We start from the raw sequence: 20,497 nt of genomic DNA, 5'->3' as shown, positions 1-20,497 counted from the left end.
AGGGGCAAGGCAGAAAGAATGTTCCAAAGAAGAGTGTCCCAAACAGCACGTGGCCAAAACTAATCAGGGGAGAATATGTGTAGACAGGTGCCTGAGGGAGACTGTTAAAGTAAGGTTCGGCACCAACATTAAGGGATTTGAAGGCAAGAATGTTTTTGAAATAATTTGTATATGAGACCCAGTGAGGCTGGTATGAATAGACATGATAAAAAGGCTTTTTCTCAGGCAGTCCTTCTGGCTGAAGGGTGATTTGCCTCCAACCTGGTTCGATGGGTTTTGAGATGGCTGAAAAGTCCAATGCATGATCTGCAGATTCTGCCACATGTGGAGCAAGTGGTGCTTGAAGGGTTGAGTAGGTGGGTTGTTTGGAGGTCAGCACACTCCCTCAAATACCTTGATTTTACCTCTGCATTCCCAATGAAGTTTCTCAATGTGTTTGATGCCTTCCTGAATGAGCCTTCTCCATTTTGGTTGGTCACAAGCCAGGGTCTCCCATGCGTTGATGAGTATATTTGATCTCTTCAGGGATGCTTTGAGGACATTCCTAAAGTATTTCCACTGTCCTCCTGGGATTGTCCTGCCAGGACCAAGTTCTGAGCAGAGCAGTTGCTTTGGTGTCTGGTGTCAGGCATACAAATGCCATGTCCCACCAGTGGAACTGGTTTTGAGTGATTAGTACCTTGGCGCTGGGCAAGTTGGCTTGCGAGGGGACACTGCTGTTGGACTGCCTTTCTTGCCAATTTTTTTTAGGTGAGGATGCAGGCTGCAGTGTGCTGAATCAGATGTAATTTATGGATGGTGGGATGACACAAGAAGATCAATGGAGAAATGGTGCCTCCACATCATAATGGCATATAGAAAATGATCTTAGCAACAGTATGGGGCAAGGCAAGAGCTGAGGTCGTGGTATTTCAGAAAATTAAAGAAAGCAATCTTGGTAATAGAACAGCTGGGAAGAATCCAATTGAGCACAAGGGCTGAGGTATCTGCCAGAGTTTCATACCTCTGGAAGATATTTGAGTGGACAATTGGGAATTCAGGTGGAATGGAGGACAGGGACACATAAGTGCTGGTGGGAGCCAGGCAGGATGTCTTTGGTTTTGACAATATTAAAGTAATAATAGCTCATCATATTGTCTGAGAACCAATTGTAAAGTTTAGCTGTTGGAACAAAGGAGGAGCAATTAAATAGAAGTGGCTGCTATAGGCATACATATGGAAAGACAGATCCCATGGAAATTAGCCCATGTATAAACTGTTTCATCAGAATCCAGAAGTCCAATTGGGTAAAATGCAACCACCTTAATCCATTTATCCGTTCTATTTTATGATCTTTGTTGTCTGTACTATCACTGGCATTTGATGCCGCAGTATTATGGCATTTATTAGAATTCATTGGACTACGTAAAATCCATAATTGAATTGATAGATTTCAATAATTCACATTATCTTCGATTAGAGGCTTTATGTGGTAAATCCACTAGCCTTTCCTGTGAGCCTGCAGCAATCCTACCTGGGCAGTAATTAAACATAACTCTTAGAAAGTACCTTAGACTCCACAAGTCAGCAATATTCCCCCAATCTTGAGTTTCTGAGGCATTTAATTAACGTTTAATTTATGTTGAGACGTTTTAGGTTATCACGGAGGGAAAACAATCAGACAGGAAAGATAATTAACACTGCCGGTGCTGTAAATATGTTTGGTGGTTGGTTGAAAATTTGAAAGTGAGTCAAACACAAACAAAAACTTCACAGAGGAAATGGGATTAAATAAATATGACAACATGAAAATGCCATGACACTCCATTGTCCGATTGATTAAACATCGATTGGTGAATAGAACGAAGCCCGCAAGGTTGCGATTCAAAACAAAATCGGTCGGAAATTTGAACCGGTTATAAACTTCACATGTACTTCAACAAGTCGACTCCGAGTAGCTGCTTGATTATTTTGTATAAATTTGCAACCTTAGAAGTGCAAGGCACGGCCACCTTAATCCAATACAAGACTGCCGTTTTCTTAATCGCCCCAGCCCCGACGGCAAATCAGCTGTGGGTGTCTCACTGGAACTGGGCAAACACATGAGCAGCAAATCGTTCGGGTCAAGTGTGCGGGAATCACAGGGGAACTTCACCAGGTGGGCGGCAAATCAATTTTAGGGGGAAAATCAGCTACTGGTTTCACGTAATGGTTTGGATGTCTTGAAATTGGCTGTACGTCGTATGCTCCACATGTCTGTACTTATCCAGAATAACAGCAGTTACTTGCAAATTGTTGGACACGCTGCTTTCTACTGGAGGTGGTGGTGGTGGTGGGGGGGGGGGGGGGGGGGGGGGGTGGTGGGTAGGAGAAAAGATTTCGATCTATATCATTTTCAAATGCTGGCCGTGGTTGGACTTGCACGGATATTTATTGAACTTCTCCAACGCATCTTTAAGAGCTCCTTTTATAGCCCGATCACGTCCCTTTAAGGGGGGCTTGTGGGAGCATGCGCTGTGCTGGAGTTGGGAAAGCCCCGGGAGCTGTCCAAGTGCTGAAATGTACCAGCTGTGTGAGGGCTTTCATTCCTGCATTGTTCTGCACCGCTCTCTCCACTGAATACAGCTTCCCCACCCCTCTCACCCTCTCCAGCACCCAGCATGAGGCTGCTGTTGCTGCACGGTAGGAAAGCCGACGCTCACCCGTTTACCGTAACATGAAGTTTGAATCCTCCCGTTCCCTGACGTCGTGTTTACGGAGGTGCTTTGGGAAAATATGCCATTCTGACGCTCTTTACTCCCCGCAGCAGCAGCTCGATCTCTAAGTCTTCCACTAAACAATGATACTGAGGACTGATGCCCTGTATTATTCCTTCCCCGCCTGCATCAAGCCAGTTCTACTTTCTGCCAGTTGAATCTGAGTTTCGTGCGCGATTAACCGATTCTTTATCTTTTTTGGAGGAGGAGGAGGAGGAGGGGGGGTGGGGTGGGGGGTGGGGGGGTGGGGAGGGACTTTATTTCCAGAACATTGCCCGCGATACCAGACAGACAGAGAGATAAGAGTTTGGCGGAATGAATCGACCAGTTGTGAAAATCCTGACAACGTTCTTTGCGTGCATCTTAGAAACAAGCAACTTCAGGTATGGCTTGGCATTTGTTGGGGGGAACGGTGTATCGCTGTTTTTTTTTGCAGGTTATTAGCATAACCAGGTCGGCGGCTGGAACAATGGGGAATTGCACAGCACGTATTACTTCCAATGTATCTTGGTCTTTCTGAGCGATGCTTTGTAGTAGACAATGCAACGCCAGCCTATGGGAGAGGCTGTTGTGACGGATCGAACCCTGATATTGTAAACACACTAGTAGCTGAAGCCATCAGCGTGAGGACACCAACGTAAAGCTTTAATTTTGCTTCCTTTTTTTTTAAAGCGGAGGGCTAAAACTATCCCTTTTAATCACCAACACACACAGCTTATTGAGGTGGTGGTGAAAGTTGCTGAAATCCTGACTGATTTTCCTGAATGTGGAGCTATGTGAAGCATTAGTGTTTTCAGATAATCAGGATTCTTTTTACAGATAATTGCATTTTGTCTTGACGTTTGATGTTGAGGTTGGTTTAACCTGTTAGCAGGACAGGGTATGTGTAAATGATAAATGGTTCCTCAACTAAACTATCACAGCTCTTAACAATGAGTGAAGACTGCTCGTATTAAGTTTCCATTTGTGTATTTTTTGGGGTGGAGGAGCGGTTAGGGAGGTTGGATAGTTGAGATCTACTAGTGGTCGACTTTTTATGCATTCCTTTTGCATCCAAGAGCTCTGGAAACATGGCTTTCAGCGAAATGAAACGCGTTGAGATTGTGATCTGTTTGATATATATCGTTCTCTGAAGCCAGACATTAGTCATTGAAAAAAAAATGTGTAATTACCAAGAGAATCAGGACGGTTTCCGATTGGTGACATTTGTGCAGGGCACATTGACCCTCTTTCTAAATGTTGAGAGCGCCCCAAATATTTCCCAGTCTGACTGACTGACTGACTTGTCGATTCTGTACAATCCAGCGCTAAGTCTTTGTACTTGAAGCTAATGAAGAGCGCAGATCCTCCTAACGCTGGGTTGTATTTTCTTCAGGTTAGCTCTCTCCAAGGAACATGACTCTAGGTCTTCAGCCAAACCGGTCTCGCAGGCCATGTCCCCCTCAGATTTTCTGGACAAATTGATGGGAAGGACATCAGGATACGATGCCAGAATCAGACCAAATTTTAAAGGTAAAGGAGCGATAGGCCATTATCGATGCAGGAGGAATCTGGCCATTTTCTATGTAGATCGGTTCTGGGAACTCAAGTGCACTCTGAATTTAGTGAGGAATTGTACATGTGTTTAAAGCGCGTTTAAGGTAGCCACTGTCTGACAGACTTTGGTAAACCCATATCGCCAACTTCGGTTGAAGTGCAGCAACTTCAGTAAGATTTACACGCACAGGCTGCAGGACGAGCCCGATTGGACCCCTGAGGTGTTCAGGATATTAAAAAAAAAGTATCTATTGGAGGGTACTGCCCGGTTTCCAAGCATGTTCTAGTATTTCCGTTTGCTCCACACTTCCGTCACTTAGAGTGCCCAGAATCAGGACCATTGAAGCGAACGCCAACAAGTCATGTGCCATTCCTGTGCACTCCAATTGAGGAAGTATCCCTTTTGAGGCCCGTTTTCCCTTTAATAATGCACCGAGCTCATTTTTTTTCTCTCCCGAGTTATATAATCCGTGGTAAAGCCGAAATAGATTTATGTGAAGACACCGTCCCTTTTTTGAATTCTCAATACTAAAAACATTAAATGTGAGGGCAGCATTTTGCACGGGGAATACGGTGATCGCTTGATTTGCAGACGATACGCTTAGAACGTAGACCGTGTGGTGTACATATGAACGCTTCAGATATTGTTCCACCTGATGAACACTAATATGCTCTTGGAATATTAATACACCGTCAACTGTGGTCAATGAGTACTGGAACTCGGTTCTTTCGGTCTGCCCAGTCAGTGTCGTGCTACCCCAGCAATCGATATACATTCAGACCACTGAAAGCCAAAGAGTTTATTACCTCCGGGAACACATTGAGGTAATTAAGCCTGGATACCGAGAATTCAATAATGAATTATTGGTGTGAAAGCGTTCTTGGACAATTAATTCTCCTGTTGACCTTCCCCCAGTCCACACATACGCACAATAGGCAAAAAAAAAGCACAGAAGCCAAATTATTTGCTACTGACGATGCTGTTGCACAGCCCCTTAAGAAGGATGCTGCTTTACACTGTCATTTATGCAGATGTGATTTTGATTATGTCAGATACATTTGCATGGGTCCCTCATATGCTTTGTGATAACCTGACATTGTTCATTCTCAGATACCAGAAACAGTGGTGATGGTGGGAAAGGGGAGGGGGCCGCAACAATGCGTGATGCCCGTGTGTTTGTGGGATAGAGCGTGTGGAGAAGGTAACACTCGGCATGTGGCATCAATATTTTATATTTCAGTATCTTTTGCAGAGGAGTAGGGCTCGAGACTACGAATAACTTCTTAATCAATGACGACTATAGAGATTTATGGCACTTCCCATTGAAGGCAGAAGCTGAAAGGTAGACAAAATCCCTGGTTGCTGATGCAGTCCACACTTAAGTCCACATGTGTATATTTGTTTATGTATAAGGGCCAAACATTCGCATGAGGTTCACTATCTATCATTTCACTATATTTTTCTCTTTCAAGATCTGTGCTACTTCTTAATTTTATATATCTGATTTATATTGTGATTTGTGGGGTGTTGTTTGCTTTATTCTTTTTTCAGTATCTTAAAGAAAACTAATACTGCCCCAACATCCATCTGTGGAAAGAGGGCAACTACTATGGGAAGGGGTATGTGTATGTGTATGTGGGGTAGGGTGGATGTGGTGGGGCACAGGATTTTGATATAAACTTAGAAGCATCTGCAATTTGCCTTGCATTCAGGGCAATTCCCTCCCTTAAATTGATACACACAATCTCCTTTGATGATTAATTGATATTTCTACAATGTTAGCAAAGTTAATGGTAGATCTGTGGAACTGTACAGACTGAGCAAAGTAAGTCAGTCATTCACTATTAATTGATGAACAGGGAGAAAGAAATGAGAAGTTTGCTCATCTTCAGAATCTAATCATACACGAAGAGTGGCCCCGATATATCCTGAATATCACTTAATAATTACTGTGGTGTGCGAGGGTTCAGAACTATTCAAAATCTGACATGGTCAACCTATTCCATTATCATTTGCAGAATGTTTTCTATACCTAATCTCTTTAAAATACAACACTTTCTGGTCACCAAACCTTGTGAATAGTTCTGATATTTTTTATCATAGAAACAGAATATAATTAATACCAAGAACACCAAAAGATTACTAACCAATGAAAGTCTTTATTAATTCTCCCTAACTCTTGACCAAAGGTTACTACCAGCACTTACTATGTTTGAGGTATCTGCATATGAGGCCGAAATAAATGCAAGATAGTGCAAGATAAATGATTAAATCTCTTCACAGATATATTGGTAATCCATTATAAAGGTCAATGTGTAGCTTAAGCAGAATGAACACAGCAGCCCTTTGTCAGTTTGTTGAGGAAATCACTTTAATTGTAATTATGTTGTGATGCATTTCCAATGTATTATCTCTTCTGAGTACTATGCTGTTGTACTATTTTATTTGAAGATCTATTAAGAAAGATTATTTTTTTTCCCATGCTTATTTTTCCAGCTTTGTTTTGTATTTAGTATGAGAGATTTGTCTCTTTTTTAGTAAAAAGCACGTGGTTCCATTTTCCAAGGTGCCAGGAAAATTGAAATTCAGGAAGATAATAAAGCTAGTCTATAAAGTACCAGAAAAGGATTAATAGCCACAATAGCAGACATTCTTTGCGGAGGCAAAGTCTCATCTTCACATTGAGGATACCCTCTTGTGTTGTGTGGCACTACCACTATGCTAAATGGGATAGATTTTGAACAGGTCTAGCAAATCAAGGCTGGGCATCCATGAGGTGTTGTGGGTCATCAGCAGCAGCAGAATTGTATTCAACCACAATTACTACCAAGCCAGGGAATCAACCCTGGTTCAATGAAGTGTGCAGGAGGGCATGCCAGGAGCAGCAACAGGCATGCCTAAAATGAGCAGTCAACAACTCAGGGCTACGTGCATGTTAAACAGCATAAGCAGCATGTGATGGAGCTAATCGATTCCACAACCAATGGATTAGATCTAAGCTCTGCAGTCCTGCCACCACCAATTGTAAGCGTTGGTGGACAATTGAACAAGTCGATGGAGGAGCAGGCTCCACAAATATCCCCAGCCGAAATGATGGGGGGGTGCCCAGTACAGCAGTACAAAAGATATGGCTGAAGCATTTGCAACAATCTTCAGTCAGAAGTGTGTATTATCCATCTCAGCCTTCTCCTGCAGGCCCCAGCATCACAGCTGCTAGTCTTCAGACAATTCAATTCACTCTATGTGATATCCAGAAACGACTGAAGGCACTGGATAGTGCTAAGGCCATGGGTCCTGACAAAATTCCAGCAATAGCACTAAAGACTTGTGCTCCAGAACTTGCTGCACCCATAGCCAATTTGTTCCAGTACAGCTACAACACTGGCATCTACCCAAGAACGTGAAAAATTGACCAGGTATCTCCCGTCCGCAAAAAGCAAGACAAATCAAATCCAGCCAATTACTGAAGCATCAATCTCCTCACCATCATCAGTAAAGCGATGGAAGGGGTCATCAAGTGCTATCAAGTGGCACTTGCTTATCAATAGCCTGCTCAGTTTTGGTTCAGCCAGGATCACTCAGCTCCTGACCTCATTACAGCCTTGGTTCAAACATGGACAAAAGAGCTGAACTCCAGAGTTGAGGTGAGAGTGACTGCCCTTGACATCAAGGCAACATTCAACCGAGAATGGCATCAAGGAGTCCTAGCATTTTGGCTGGAGTCAATGGAAATCAGCTCTCCGCTGGTTGGAGTCATACATAGCACAAAGGAAGATGGTTGTGGTTGTTGGAGATCAATCATCTCAGTTTCAGGACATCACTGCAGAAGTTCCTCAGAGTTGTGTCCTTGGCCCAACCATCTTCAGCAGCTTCCTTTCATGATAAGGTCAGAAGTGAGCATGTTTGCTGATAATTGCACAATGTTCAGCACCATTTGTGACTCAGATACTGAAGCAATCCATGTTCAAATGAAGCAAGACCTGGACAATATTGATGCTTGGGCTGGCAAGTGGCAGGTAACATTCGTGCCACACAAGTGCCAGGCAATGACCATCTCCAACAAGAGAGAATCTAACCATTGCCCCTTGACATTCAATGGTGCTACCATTGTTTAATCCCCCGCTATCAACATCGTGGGTGTCACAATTGACCAGAAACTGAACTGGACTAGCCATATAAATACTGTGGCTACAAGAGAATTTCAGAGACTAGGAATCCTGCTGTGAGTAACTCACCTCCTGACACTACCAAAAAGCCTGTCCACTATCTACAAGGCACAAGTCTGGAGTGTGATGGAATACTCTCCACTCGCATGTATGAGTGCAGCTCCAACAACACTCAAGTAGCTTGACACCATCCAAGACAAAGCAGCCTGCTTGATTGGTAACCCATCCACAAACATTCACTCCCTCCACCACCAACGAACACTGGCAGCAGTGTGTACCATCTACAAGATGCAGTGCAGGAACTCACCAAGGCTTCTTAGTCAGCACCTTCCAAACCCACGACCACTGCCATCTAGATGGACAAGGGCAACAGATACATGGGAACACCACCACCTGGAAGTTCCCCTCCAAGCCACACACCGTCCTGACCTAGAAATATATCGCCGTTCCTCCACTGTCACTGGGTCAAAATCCAGGATCTCCTTCCTTAACAGCACTGTGGATGTACCTACACCACATGGACTGCAGCGGTTCAAGAAAGCAACTCACCACCACCTTCTCAAGGGCAATTAGAGATGGACAATAAATGCTGGCCTAGTCAGTGACGCTCACATCCCATCAATGAATAAAAAAAATGAAATTTGCTTTGCTTGTTGAATCGAATTAGGTTCTTGGGAAAGCTCCCTGATCTGTCCATGATCCCAGTGGTGACTCCATGACCATGTATATAAGCTGCTAAATGATTTTGAATTCAGATTAAGTAGGCACACAGGTTTCAGAGGTAGGGGGTTTCAGAGACATGAAAATTAAATCCATCTAACAAGAAGGGCTGTAAATGTAAGGATTTCCATTTGTTTACTTCAAAGTGTCTGTCCTCAATGAATACTTTGTGTCCGTCTTCACAATGGAAAAGGACAACGCAGATATAGACATCAGGGTGGAGGACTGTGAAATATTAGAGGAAATTAACATAGAGAGAGAGAGGACGTACTAGCGGGTTCAATGGCCTTAAAAGTGGATAAATCTGCAGGCCCGGATGAGATGTTTCCCAGGCTGTTGAGGGAGGCAAGGGAAGAGATATCAGAGGCCCTAGCAGTAATTTTCAAATCCTCTCTGGCCACAGGTGAGGTGCCAGAGGACTGGAGGACTACTAATGTTGTCCCATTATTAAAAAAGGGAGGAACGGATAGACCAGGAAATTACAGGCCGGTCAGTCTAACCTCGGTGGTGGAGAAGTTACTAGGAAGAATTCTGAGAGACAGAATATATCTTCACTTGGAGAGACGCGGATTAATCAGGGATAGTCAGCATAGATTTGTTAAGGGAAAGTCATGCTTGACAAATTTGATCGAATTATTTGAGGAGGTAACCAGGAATGTTGATGAGAGTAATGCATTTGATGTGGTCTACATTTGATAGGGTTCCTCATAACAGACTGGTCAAGAAATTAAGAGCCCATGGGATCCAAGGCAAAGTGGCACATTGGATCCAAAATTTGCTGAGAGGCAGGAAGCAGAGGGTGATGGTAGAGGGATGTTTCTATGATTGGAACTTTGTTTTCAGTGTGGTTTTGCAGGGCTCGGTGCTGGGGCCCTTGCTGTTTGTGGTGTAATTAAATGATTTGGGCTTAAATGTACGTGGTATGATCAAGAAGTTTGTGGATGACACAAAAATTGGTATGGTGGTAAATAGTGAGGAAGATAGCCGTAAACCACAGGAGGATATTAATGGACTGGTCAGGTGGGCAGAGCAGTGGCAAATGGAATTCAACCTGGAAAAGTGTGAGGTAATGCACTTGGGGAGGGCTAACAAGGCAAGGGATTACACTATGAATGGTAGGACCCTGGAAAGTACTGAAGATCAGAGGGACCTTGGTGTGCATATCCATAGATCCCTGAAGGTAGCAGGACAGGTAGATAAGGTGGTTAAGAAGGCATATGGGATACTTGCTTTTATTAGCTGAGGCATGGAATACAAGAGCAGGGAGGTTATGCTGGAACTGTGTAAAATGTTGGTTAGGCCACAATTGGAGTACTGTGTGCAGTTCTGGTCACCACATTATAGGAAGGATGTGATTGCCCTGGAGAGGGTGCAGAGGAGATTTACCAGGATGCTGCCTGGGCTGGAGGGTCTGAGCTATGAGGAAAGATTGGATAGGCTGGGGTTGTTTTCCTTAGAGCAGCGAAGGTTGAGAGGGGACATGATAGAGGTGGATAAGATTGTGAGGGGCATAGATAGGGTAGATAGGACAGCACTTTTTCCATTAGTAGGGGGTTCAATAACCAGGGGGCATAGATTTAAGGTAAGAGGTAGAAGGCTAAGAGGGGAGCTGAGGAGAATGTTTTTCACCTAGAAGGTGGTGGGAGTCTGGAACTCACTGCCTGAAAGGATGGTTGAGTCAAGAACTCTGGTAACATTTAAGGAGTATTTAGATATTCACTTGCGTTGCTATAGCCTCCAGGGCTATGGGCCAAAGGCTGGAAAATGGGATTAGTATAGTCAGATCTTGATGGACCAGCACAGACATGTTGGGCCAAATGGCCTCCTTCTGTGCTGTAGACGTCTATGAATCTATAAGTTAGAAGGCAAGGAGAGATCTTTTGTTTAAGAATAATAATTGCAGAGTCTCTTCAACATTCGCAACAAAATGCTTACACTTGTGTGATTCACATTAGAGGGGAACATTTTCAAAAAGGTTCTTCTGGAAATGGTTGTTGACATTCCGGTGATTGTTTTGCAAATGTATTTCATGTATTTCCAAATATGAAATGGTTGATGTAATAGCTTTCCTACTTTTTTATGATTAGCTATTTAACTATATAAGTAACATTGTATTGGGACCAGAAAGAAAGTTGTCAGAATATAGACTTACAAAGGTATTTGATAAAGTGACACACAAAAGGCTTGTGAGCAAAGTTAGAGCCCATGGAATAAAAGGGACAGCAGCAGCATGGATACAAAATTAGCTGAATGACAGGAAACAGGGTAGCGATGGCCAGCTGTTTTTCAGACTAGAGGAAGTTTTACATTAGGCCTCTACTCTTTTTGATATATATTAATGACCTTGACTTTGGTGTACAGGCACAATTTCAAAATTTGCAGATGACGCAAACCTTGGAAATATTTTGAACTGTGAGGAGGATAGTGTCAAACTTTAAAAGGACATCGAGAGACAGATTGGTGGAATCCACAAATGAGCGGCAGATGAAATTTAATGCAGAGAATTGTTAAGTGATTCATTTTTGTAGAAGATGAATGGGGAAAAGCAATATAAAGTAAAGGGGGCAATTCTAAAGACCGTGTAGGAGCAGAGGGGCCTGGGTATATATGTACACAAATCATTGACGTTCGCAAGACAGGTTGAGACCACGATTAAAAAGCATGCAGGATTCTGGGCTTTATAAAAAAAAAGGGACATAGGGTGCAAAAGCAAGGAAGTTATGATAACTCTATATAAAACACAGGTTTGGCATCAACCGGAGTTTTGCATCTAGTTCTGGGCACCATACTTTAGGAAAGATGTGAAGACATTAGAGAGAGTGCAGAAAAGATTCAAAACAATGGTTCCAATGATGAGGAACTTCAGTTATGTAGATAGATTGGATGAGCTAGGCTAGTGGAGAGGAGGTTGAGAAGAGATTTGATAGGTGTATTCAAAGTCATGATGGGACTGGACAGAGTAGATAGGGATAAATGTTTCTTTTGGTTGAACGTTCAAGAACTAGAGGACACTGATTTAAAGTGACAGGCATCTGGAACTCAATGTCTGAGAATGTGATGGCGCCAGATTCAATCAAGGCTTTCAGAAGAGAATTGGATAATTATCTGAAGTGGAAAAAATTGCAGGGCTATGGGGAAAAGGTGGGGGAGTGACACTAGGTGAACTTTGCTTGCAGAGAGTCAGCACTGACATGACGGGTTGAATGGCCTCCTTCTGTGCTGTAACCATCCTATGACTCTATGACAACACAACCAAAAATGATCACTGTTAATGAGTGAAGCAGTAAGATAATGGCATCAGTCTTATGGTTGAAGGTTGGGGTGGGCAGAAGGGGCTGACTTCATGTGGCTATGTTTCCTCTTTCTTGATGTATAATTAAATTTTTATTTCCAGTACAAATATTCATAAGAGTACTTGATGGTAATGCAAGAATGATGGTGGTCTACATGCTATTCCCTTGAAACCTATTCTCTCCAGATACCCATACAATATATTAAAGAGGAACCATAGCTTTCAAAATATTCTGCAGACAGCCTATGATCCATTCTAATTTGACAGTTTTAGGATATCATGCATTCTAGTATTACAATAGATTATGCAGTATTATGAATGTCCAATAATATTGCCTATGAAGTCACCGTAAAGAAGTTTAGGGCAAGGGACAGTGGTTTTATAGCAGATGCATGATTACAAATGAAACCAGTGTAATTTATTAATTTATTTGGTTAAAATTAAAACTTCAGAAGACAACTTTAGAGGCAAACTCTATTGCGAGTTTATTAGGGATGACCAAACTGTAGGAAATAGGATAGGTAGAGGAATAAGCAAAAATAATATTAATGATGAGATTCAATTTCAGATATAAAAGAGTAAAAGTGATTGAAAGGACAAAGGGGGAGAAGGATTTTTCAATCTGCTGGGGATTGCTTTCTTAATCCGTTGTTTTTAGCTGGAATGAGACAGTTCTGGATCTAGTTACAGGAAATGAAGTTAGACCATTGGGTAATTTGACAGTAGGGGAACAGCTAGGAAATATCAATCATAATATAATTAGTTTCAACTATAAATTGAAAAAGAGAGGCACCTGACTAGAAGAAAGCAAATGGCAGTGAGGTAAGGATGTAACTAGCCAAGAGAAACAGAAAATAAAAGCAAAAAAGACAATGGGCAAACAACAGGGAAGTTTCAGTCAAGAGATCATTGTGGTACACAGTCCAAAGAGAGTGGCCTTGGGAGTCCTGAAAATTGACTCTGGATGCTAGACCCCACAAAGTATCATGGCATCAGGTCAAACATAGGTCAGGAATCTTTCTTTCATTCAAAGGCCAGCATTTATTACTCATCCTTAATTGCCCTTGAGAAGGTAGTGATGAGCACCTCCTGGAACAGCTGCAAACATACCAGTTGGTACAACTGAGTGGCTTGCTAAGCAATTTCAGTGTTTCATTGGAGAGGTTTCTAGAGCCACATATGGTCCAGAATGGGTAAAGGCAGCAGCTTTTCTTCCCTTAAAGACATTAGTGAATCCGATGGGTTTTTTTTAATGTCAATCCGCTAGTTTCATAGTCACTATTACTGATACTAGCTTTTTATTCCAGAATTATTTAATTAACTGAATTCAAATTCCCATCTGCTGTGGTGGGATTTGAACTCATGTCCCCAGGTCATTAACCAGCATGCCGCAGTATCCTGCTGATTACAATCTACCATCCTCCCTCAACTGATGAATAAGTCCTCCTCCATGTTGAGTGCCATTTGAAAGAAGCACTGAGGATAGCAAGGGCACAGAATGTACTGTTTAAAGAGGCAGCTCGTTGACACATGTCAGTCTCCAGTAAATTTGAATCATGGCATGTGATGTTGTTAGGATCTGGCTAAGGACCATTAACATTTAAAAGTATATTTGAATACCTCCTTTTAACCAATAGAACTACGCCACAAGATATCAGAAAATAAAACATTTTTGTGTACAAAAGAATTGAACAAAGCGATTAAGTTAACACAATAGCTTATAACTACATGTTATGCACTCAGGTTTACTTCTTACTTCCACCAAGAATTCTCTTAAAACACATCATTCTTAAAGTTACTTACTTCGGTAGAGACCACCCATAAGTATGCCAGACCACTCTGGAAAATTCTCTTCAGCTCCAGCTATTCTCGGGGTAAAACTTTCATTTATCATCTCTTGACTGTGAATGCCCCAGCCCCTTGTTGTGGTTACTTTTAATTCTTCCCAGCTAATTTAGCTAATTACTTTCTTTTGCAATAAGACACTGTGAAGCCCACTGTAGATTCTTGCACCAATCTTCCAGCTTCTGTTCCCTCACAAGATTCAAACTGAAATTAAGCCTCACCCTCACTCCACATGGTCAATGATAAACTTAATGTTTTACGGTGCTTACAGTATCTATCTGTCATTCACATTGGCTAACTTCTCTCAGTGAGCTGCAAACTGCATCAGGTCCAAACTGCAATTAACTCTCTCAACAAACACCTAAATAAATTGAAACCAGAGAATGTCCCTAAGCTCCACCAATCTCCATAATGACATAGCCTGCTCTGGGCTGCCCTCATACTGATCTTTAGATTAATTATCCATCATTTACAATTTCATTGATCTGATGGAGTAAATGGGTTTTATAACCTTTCAGGGTTTATTGAATGATTTAAAAATAATTTAGGTCTGCCTCCCAAAACAAAGAATCTCTTAGGACTGCCATTGTTCTTGCAAGCATTGCAGACATCATGTCTCCAGTTCTTTAGCTAAGTAAGCCCACCTGCCTTTTTATGATCTTACCTTTCTAGCTGTTAACCTCTAAAGTCAACATTGCCCCAACCTTTAAGTGTGATTGTCTCCAAGTTTGCTTTAATTGCAATGATTCCATTTTCTACAGTTAAACTTTAATGCCTAAAACTAAAATTATTTTTCTAAAACATATGGACCAGGTATTCATAACAATATCAAGAAACAACTAACTGCACTGAATATAACATAAGTTTTGTGCCCTGACAACATCCCAGTTGTAGTGTCGAAAACTTGTGCTCCATAAATAGCCGTGTCTCTAACTAAGCATTTCCAGTACATTTACAACACTGGCATCTACTCGACAAAGTGGAAAATTGTCTAGGTATGTCCTGTCCACAAAAAAGCAGAGCAAATCCAACTTTGCCTATTCCCATCCCAAGATCATCCTCTTAATCATTTGCAAAATGATGGAAAGTGTCATCGACAGTGATATTAAGCAATACTTACTCACGAAAGAATTACTTGTAGTCAGAAAGAACATATACACATATTGCATCTGTTTCAGCTAAACAAAATAAATGATAGCCATTTGCTGGTTAATTTCTCAGGGCAATGCCTTGACCAATCAGGATCAAGCTGCCTGGTTTAAGTTTCAAACAATGCTTAACAGTTAACTGTCAGTCATCATTAACTGGTACATTCTCCATGGCAGCACCTTGATCAATCAGAGTCCACTTGCCAACCAATCAGCACACTCTGCTTGTACAGTATAAAGTTGTTGCTTCCCCTGACATTGGTGTTCTTGAAATTGTCCTGATGAGTGCAAGATGAAAAGCTTCAACAAAATGTCTTTTTCAGCAATACTCAAGTTCTGTACTACCAAACGACCACTAATAAGTTACTCACCAATGCTCAGTATAGATTCCAGCAGGACTACCTGACTCCAGGCTTCATTACAGCCTAGGCCTAATCATAGAAAAACAGAGCTATATTCCAGAGGGAAGGTGAGAGTGCCTGCTCTAGAAATCAAGCCAGCACTCAATCAAATCAAGGAGCCCTTGAAAATTGAAATCAATAGAAATCATGAAAAATGCTTCGCTAGTTGAAGCCATGCCTAACACAATGGAATATAATCGTGGTTATTGGAAGCTGACCATCTTGGCCCCAGAACATCACTGCAGGAGTTCCTCAGGGCTTAAGCCTAACCATCTTCAGCTGCTTTATTGCCTTTCCTCCATCATAAGGTCAGAAGTGGGGATGTTCAGTGCTGATTGCATAGGGTTCTGTTCCATTTGCAACTCTTCAGTTAATGAAGCAGTCAGTACCTGTGTGCAACAAGACCAGCTTGGGCTGGTAAGGGACAGGGTAACCCTTGTGCCACACAAGTACTATGCAATAACCATCTCTAACAGAAGGGAGTTTAACAAATTCTCCTTGACATTCAACGGCATTATCATCACCAAATCCCCCACCATCAACATCTTGGGGAGGGGGGTGCGGGGGTGGGGTAACCACTCACTCACTTTTCCAGGACCACTTCATCCAACTCAGTGTCAAGGGGAGTCAGAGACCGATCCTGACAGGCAATGGGCACTAGGCAGGGTACACCCAGGATGGGACACCAGTTCACCATAGGTCACACACTGGGGCACAAATTACCGTAGCCTATCCAGCTAACCAGCACATCCTCGGACAGTGGGGGGAAACCCAGAGCACCCACCGGAAACCCGCACAGACACGGGGAGAACGTGCAAACTGCACACAGACAGATACCCGAGGTCGGGATCAAACCACTGTCCCTGGAGCTGTGAGGGAGCAGCACTAACCACTGGGCCACTGTGCTGTGGGGGTATAACCATTGACCTGAAATTTAACTTGACCAGCCACATTAATACTGCAGCTACCAAAGCAGATCAGAGGCTGGGTAAACTGTAACAAGTGACTCATTATCACACAGCACTGTGGGTGTACCTTCACCACACAGACTGCAGCAACAGAAGTAAGCGACTCAGCACTATGTTTTCAAGGGCAATTAGGATGGGTAATAAATGCTGATTTTTGTCAGTGTAGCCCAAATCCCATGGATGAATTAAAAAAAAGATCTTTGGTGACTTGCATCCTAGAAATGCAGTGAGGCATTAGAAGGAAATGGCTGAGGCTCTGACAAGTTTTTCCATCGTTAATGCTAAAGTAAATTGCGGCAGAAGTTGGAAATCTGGGATGAAAACAGAAAATGCTGGAAATACTCAGCGTGTCAGCCAGGACATGCAGAGAGAGAAACTAATTTAATGTTTGAGGTTGATGACCTTTCATCAGAATTGGAAAGAGTTAGAGATAAAATAAGTTTTAAGCAAGTACAGAGACAGGGTAAGGGGAGAGAGGACAAAAGAGAACAAGGGATGGTCTCTGATAGTGTAGAAGACAGGGAAAAAAATGAAAAAAGAGATAATCGTGCATAAGGGAGTGGTAATGGATTTTGCCTTGCACTACTAATCTTTTTTAAAATTATATCTTTCCTGTATTACAGGCATGGCACTAGGAAGTTCTGAGGAACAAAGGGACGTTGGCGTGCGTGTCCATAGATCTCTGAGGATGGAGGGGCATGTTAGTGGGATGGTGAAAAAAGCATATGGGACACTTGCCTTCATCAATCAAGGCATAGATTACAAAAGTAGGGAGGTCATGTTGAAGTTGTATAGAACCTTGGTGAGGCCACAGCTGGAGTACTGTGTGCAGTTCTGGTCGCCTACATTATAGGAAGGATGTGATTACACTGGAGGGGGTGCAGAGGAGATTCACCAGGATGTTGCCTGGGATGAAACATTTAAGTTATGAAGAGAGTTGGATTGACTTGGGTTGTTTTGGTTGGAGCAGAGAAGACTGAGGGGCGACCTGATCGAGGTGTACAAGATTATGGGGGGCATGGACATGGTGTAAAGGGAGCAGCTGTTCCCCTTAGTTGAAGGGTCAGTCACGAGGGGACATAAGTTCAAGGTGAGGGGCAGGAGGTTTAGGGCGGATGTGAGGAAAAACCTTTTTACCCAGAGGGTGGTGACGGTCTGGAATGTGCTGCCTGGGAGGGTGGTGGAGGCGGGTTGCCTCACATCTTTTAAAAAGTACCTGGGTGAGCACTTGGCACATCATAACATTCAAGGCTATGGGCCAAGGGCTGGTCAATGGGATTAGGTAGGTAGGTCTGGTGTTTCTCACGTGTCGATGCAGACTCGATGGGCTGAAGGGCCTCTTCTGCACTGTGTGATTCTGTGATTACACACTATCACAGAGCTTCCTTTTTGTTCCTCCCATCCCCAGCCCTTTCCAACTTCCTTCAGTTCTGATGAAAGGTCATCCACCTGCAATGTTAGCCCTGGCTGGGATTTTCCATTCCCACCGCTATCGTGGGTGAGATGGAAAATTCGGAGAGGCAGCCGAACGTCCATTGACTTTGGGCAGGAATTTCCAGTCTCACCGCGGGTGGTACCAGAAAACCACGGCCTCTGTTTCTTTCTCCACAGATGCCGCCTGATCTGCTGCGTGTTTCCAGCATTTTCTGTTTCTTTTTCAGTCTTTCAAACAGCTTCGGACACGAAAGCCATGCCAAACAACTAGTGTAACATCCCCACACAAGCAGCAAGAAATAAACTGGATAACTACACACCATAGCCAGCTTAACATTAATGGTGAATCATCATTGGGATTCCAAAATACAGGGTTAAAATTAGCACTTCCTAAATAGACGGGTAAGTTAAGGGCAGCGAAGAATGATTTGCAAAAGGATTTAAGGGGATGATGAATAATCACATGAGAGAGAAAGGAATAATCTGTTATGCTGTTTGGGTTATACGAAGAGGTGGCGAAGAAAATCCATGTGGCGCATAAACTCTGGCATGGATCAGTCAAATGCCCTGCTCCTGCACTGTGCATTCTGGGCAATTCTGTGTAAATTATACCTGACAAATTCAACAGAGCATTTTGAAGAAAGAACAGCATGTATTGACAAAGAAAATGCAGTCTTTATGGACTTTCAAAAACCATTTATAAAGTGCCACAAATGAAACTTGTTGATAAAATGACTGCATCAAAGTTATTATGGAAAAATGGAGAGTTGGCTAAAGGTAGAAAATGGAGAATAATTATTTAAGCCTATTTCCAGACTGGAGGGATGTCAGAGTCCTCCAGGGATGTTTTTGCTCTTATTTTAGATGATCTGGACTTAAGTTTAGGAACACAGAGTCACAGAATCTTAATGGTACAGAAGGGGGCCATTCAGCCCATCATGTCTGCACCAGCTCTCCAAAACGATATCAATATCAGAATTTGAAAACATTGCAAAAATAAGGAGCATAGTTACATTAAAGAGGTCTGTAAGCAATATCAGGAGGATGTGTGCTCATAGATTAAGCAGATAGATGGATGGAATCTAATGCCAGGGAATGTGAGATGATGCATCTTGTGAGGAAGACTAAGTAAATATTCTCTAAATAAGTAAAACTTTAAAAGAAAGGTACAGGGACAAAATGCTTCAGATGCATGAATCTTTAAGAGTGGAAAGAAAAGCTGATAAAAATTTAAAAACCATACATGAGATCCTTGGCTTTTTAAATTGGGCCATAGAATACAAATGTGAGGAGGTGCTGTTAAACCTGAACAAATTGTTAGTTAACTCATTTTGGAGTTCCTAGTATATTAAGAAATGACATACCCAACCCATGATTTTTCACCTATTAAAAATAGAGGATAGAAAATTACAAGCTAGTTTTCAAGTGTGGCTTCCTAGCAAGTGCTGGGAAAACCAGAACAGAAAGTCTCCTCTCCTCTGTCCAGTTTTGACCAACCTGCTTAAGGAGGGATGGCAGGGCCATACAGAAGCTGTAGAAGAGATTTACAAGGGCAATTCCCAGAGGTGAGAGGTTTTTGTTCTGAGGCGTTACTAGAGAAAATTAAGCCTCTATTTTAATTCTGGATGTCAATCAGGTGGACGTGGGTTGAGGCAAGGGGAAAAATGTCCTGACTTCAGGAGCACTAGGCCCAGGATATTTTAACTCTTGTTCTTCATCTAACTGTCACTGATCAGCTTCCTGCTATAAAACTAGCAGGAGCGGCAGCTGACTAACGGTCGGAAGTGAAATTCAGTCTACAGGATATTGTCAACAATCGAAAGATTGATACCCAACACTCAACTGAGCCATTTGGGGGGAGTTCTGTAAGGGTTTTGCAATTGGGAGGATGGGAAACCAGGGGCAGGGGAGGTCTAACTTTTATCTTGTGGGATGTAGAGGAGACTTCTGCTCCTGCTGGCTCCATAAGGAAAGTCCAAAAAACTTTTAAAAAGCCTTAGTTGGTGGGCCTTTTCTGACCCCTAATCATCTTGCCATTGGTTGGATCTGGCAGGAAAGCCAGAACCACTTTCCTGCTCAGGCCTGTAGTTAAAATAGCTGTTGGGTATGAAAGATGTCATCAGAGTTTGATTTGTATCTTTGAGGCTGGACGATGCAGGTGTTCCTAATGTATGCTCAAAACACTGGTTAAATCATGACCTGCGGAACAAGACATTGGCAAGATTGGCAAGATCTGATAAAGTGTTCAAAG

At 42.5% G+C, this 20,497-nt stretch overlaps 1 protein-coding gene across 1 annotated transcript in view; it reads left to right on the top strand.

Annotated features, from left to right (window-relative positions):
• Positions 1-3,050: 3,050 nt before the first annotated feature.
• Positions 3,051-20,497, top strand: part of glra2 (glycine receptor, alpha 2) — a 399,641-nt gene continuing 382,194 nt past the window's right edge. Inside the window, exons 1-2 of the mRNA XM_041210937.1 lie at positions 3,051-3,118; positions 4,111-4,247. Of these exons, the coding sequence (XP_041066871.1) occupies positions 3,051-3,118; positions 4,111-4,247 (205 nt within the window). The remainder of the gene's footprint in view (positions 3,119-4,110; positions 4,248-20,497) is intronic.

This window comes from Carcharodon carcharias, chromosome 18 (assembly GCF_017639515.1).
Source record: "Carcharodon carcharias isolate sCarCar2 chromosome 18, sCarCar2.pri, whole genome shotgun sequence".
Classification (NCBI taxonomy): Eukaryota; Metazoa; Chordata; class Chondrichthyes; order Lamniformes; family Lamnidae; genus Carcharodon; species Carcharodon carcharias.
The sequence above is the reverse complement of the archived record's forward strand: the minus strand, read 5'-3'. Positions and strand labels throughout refer to the sequence as shown.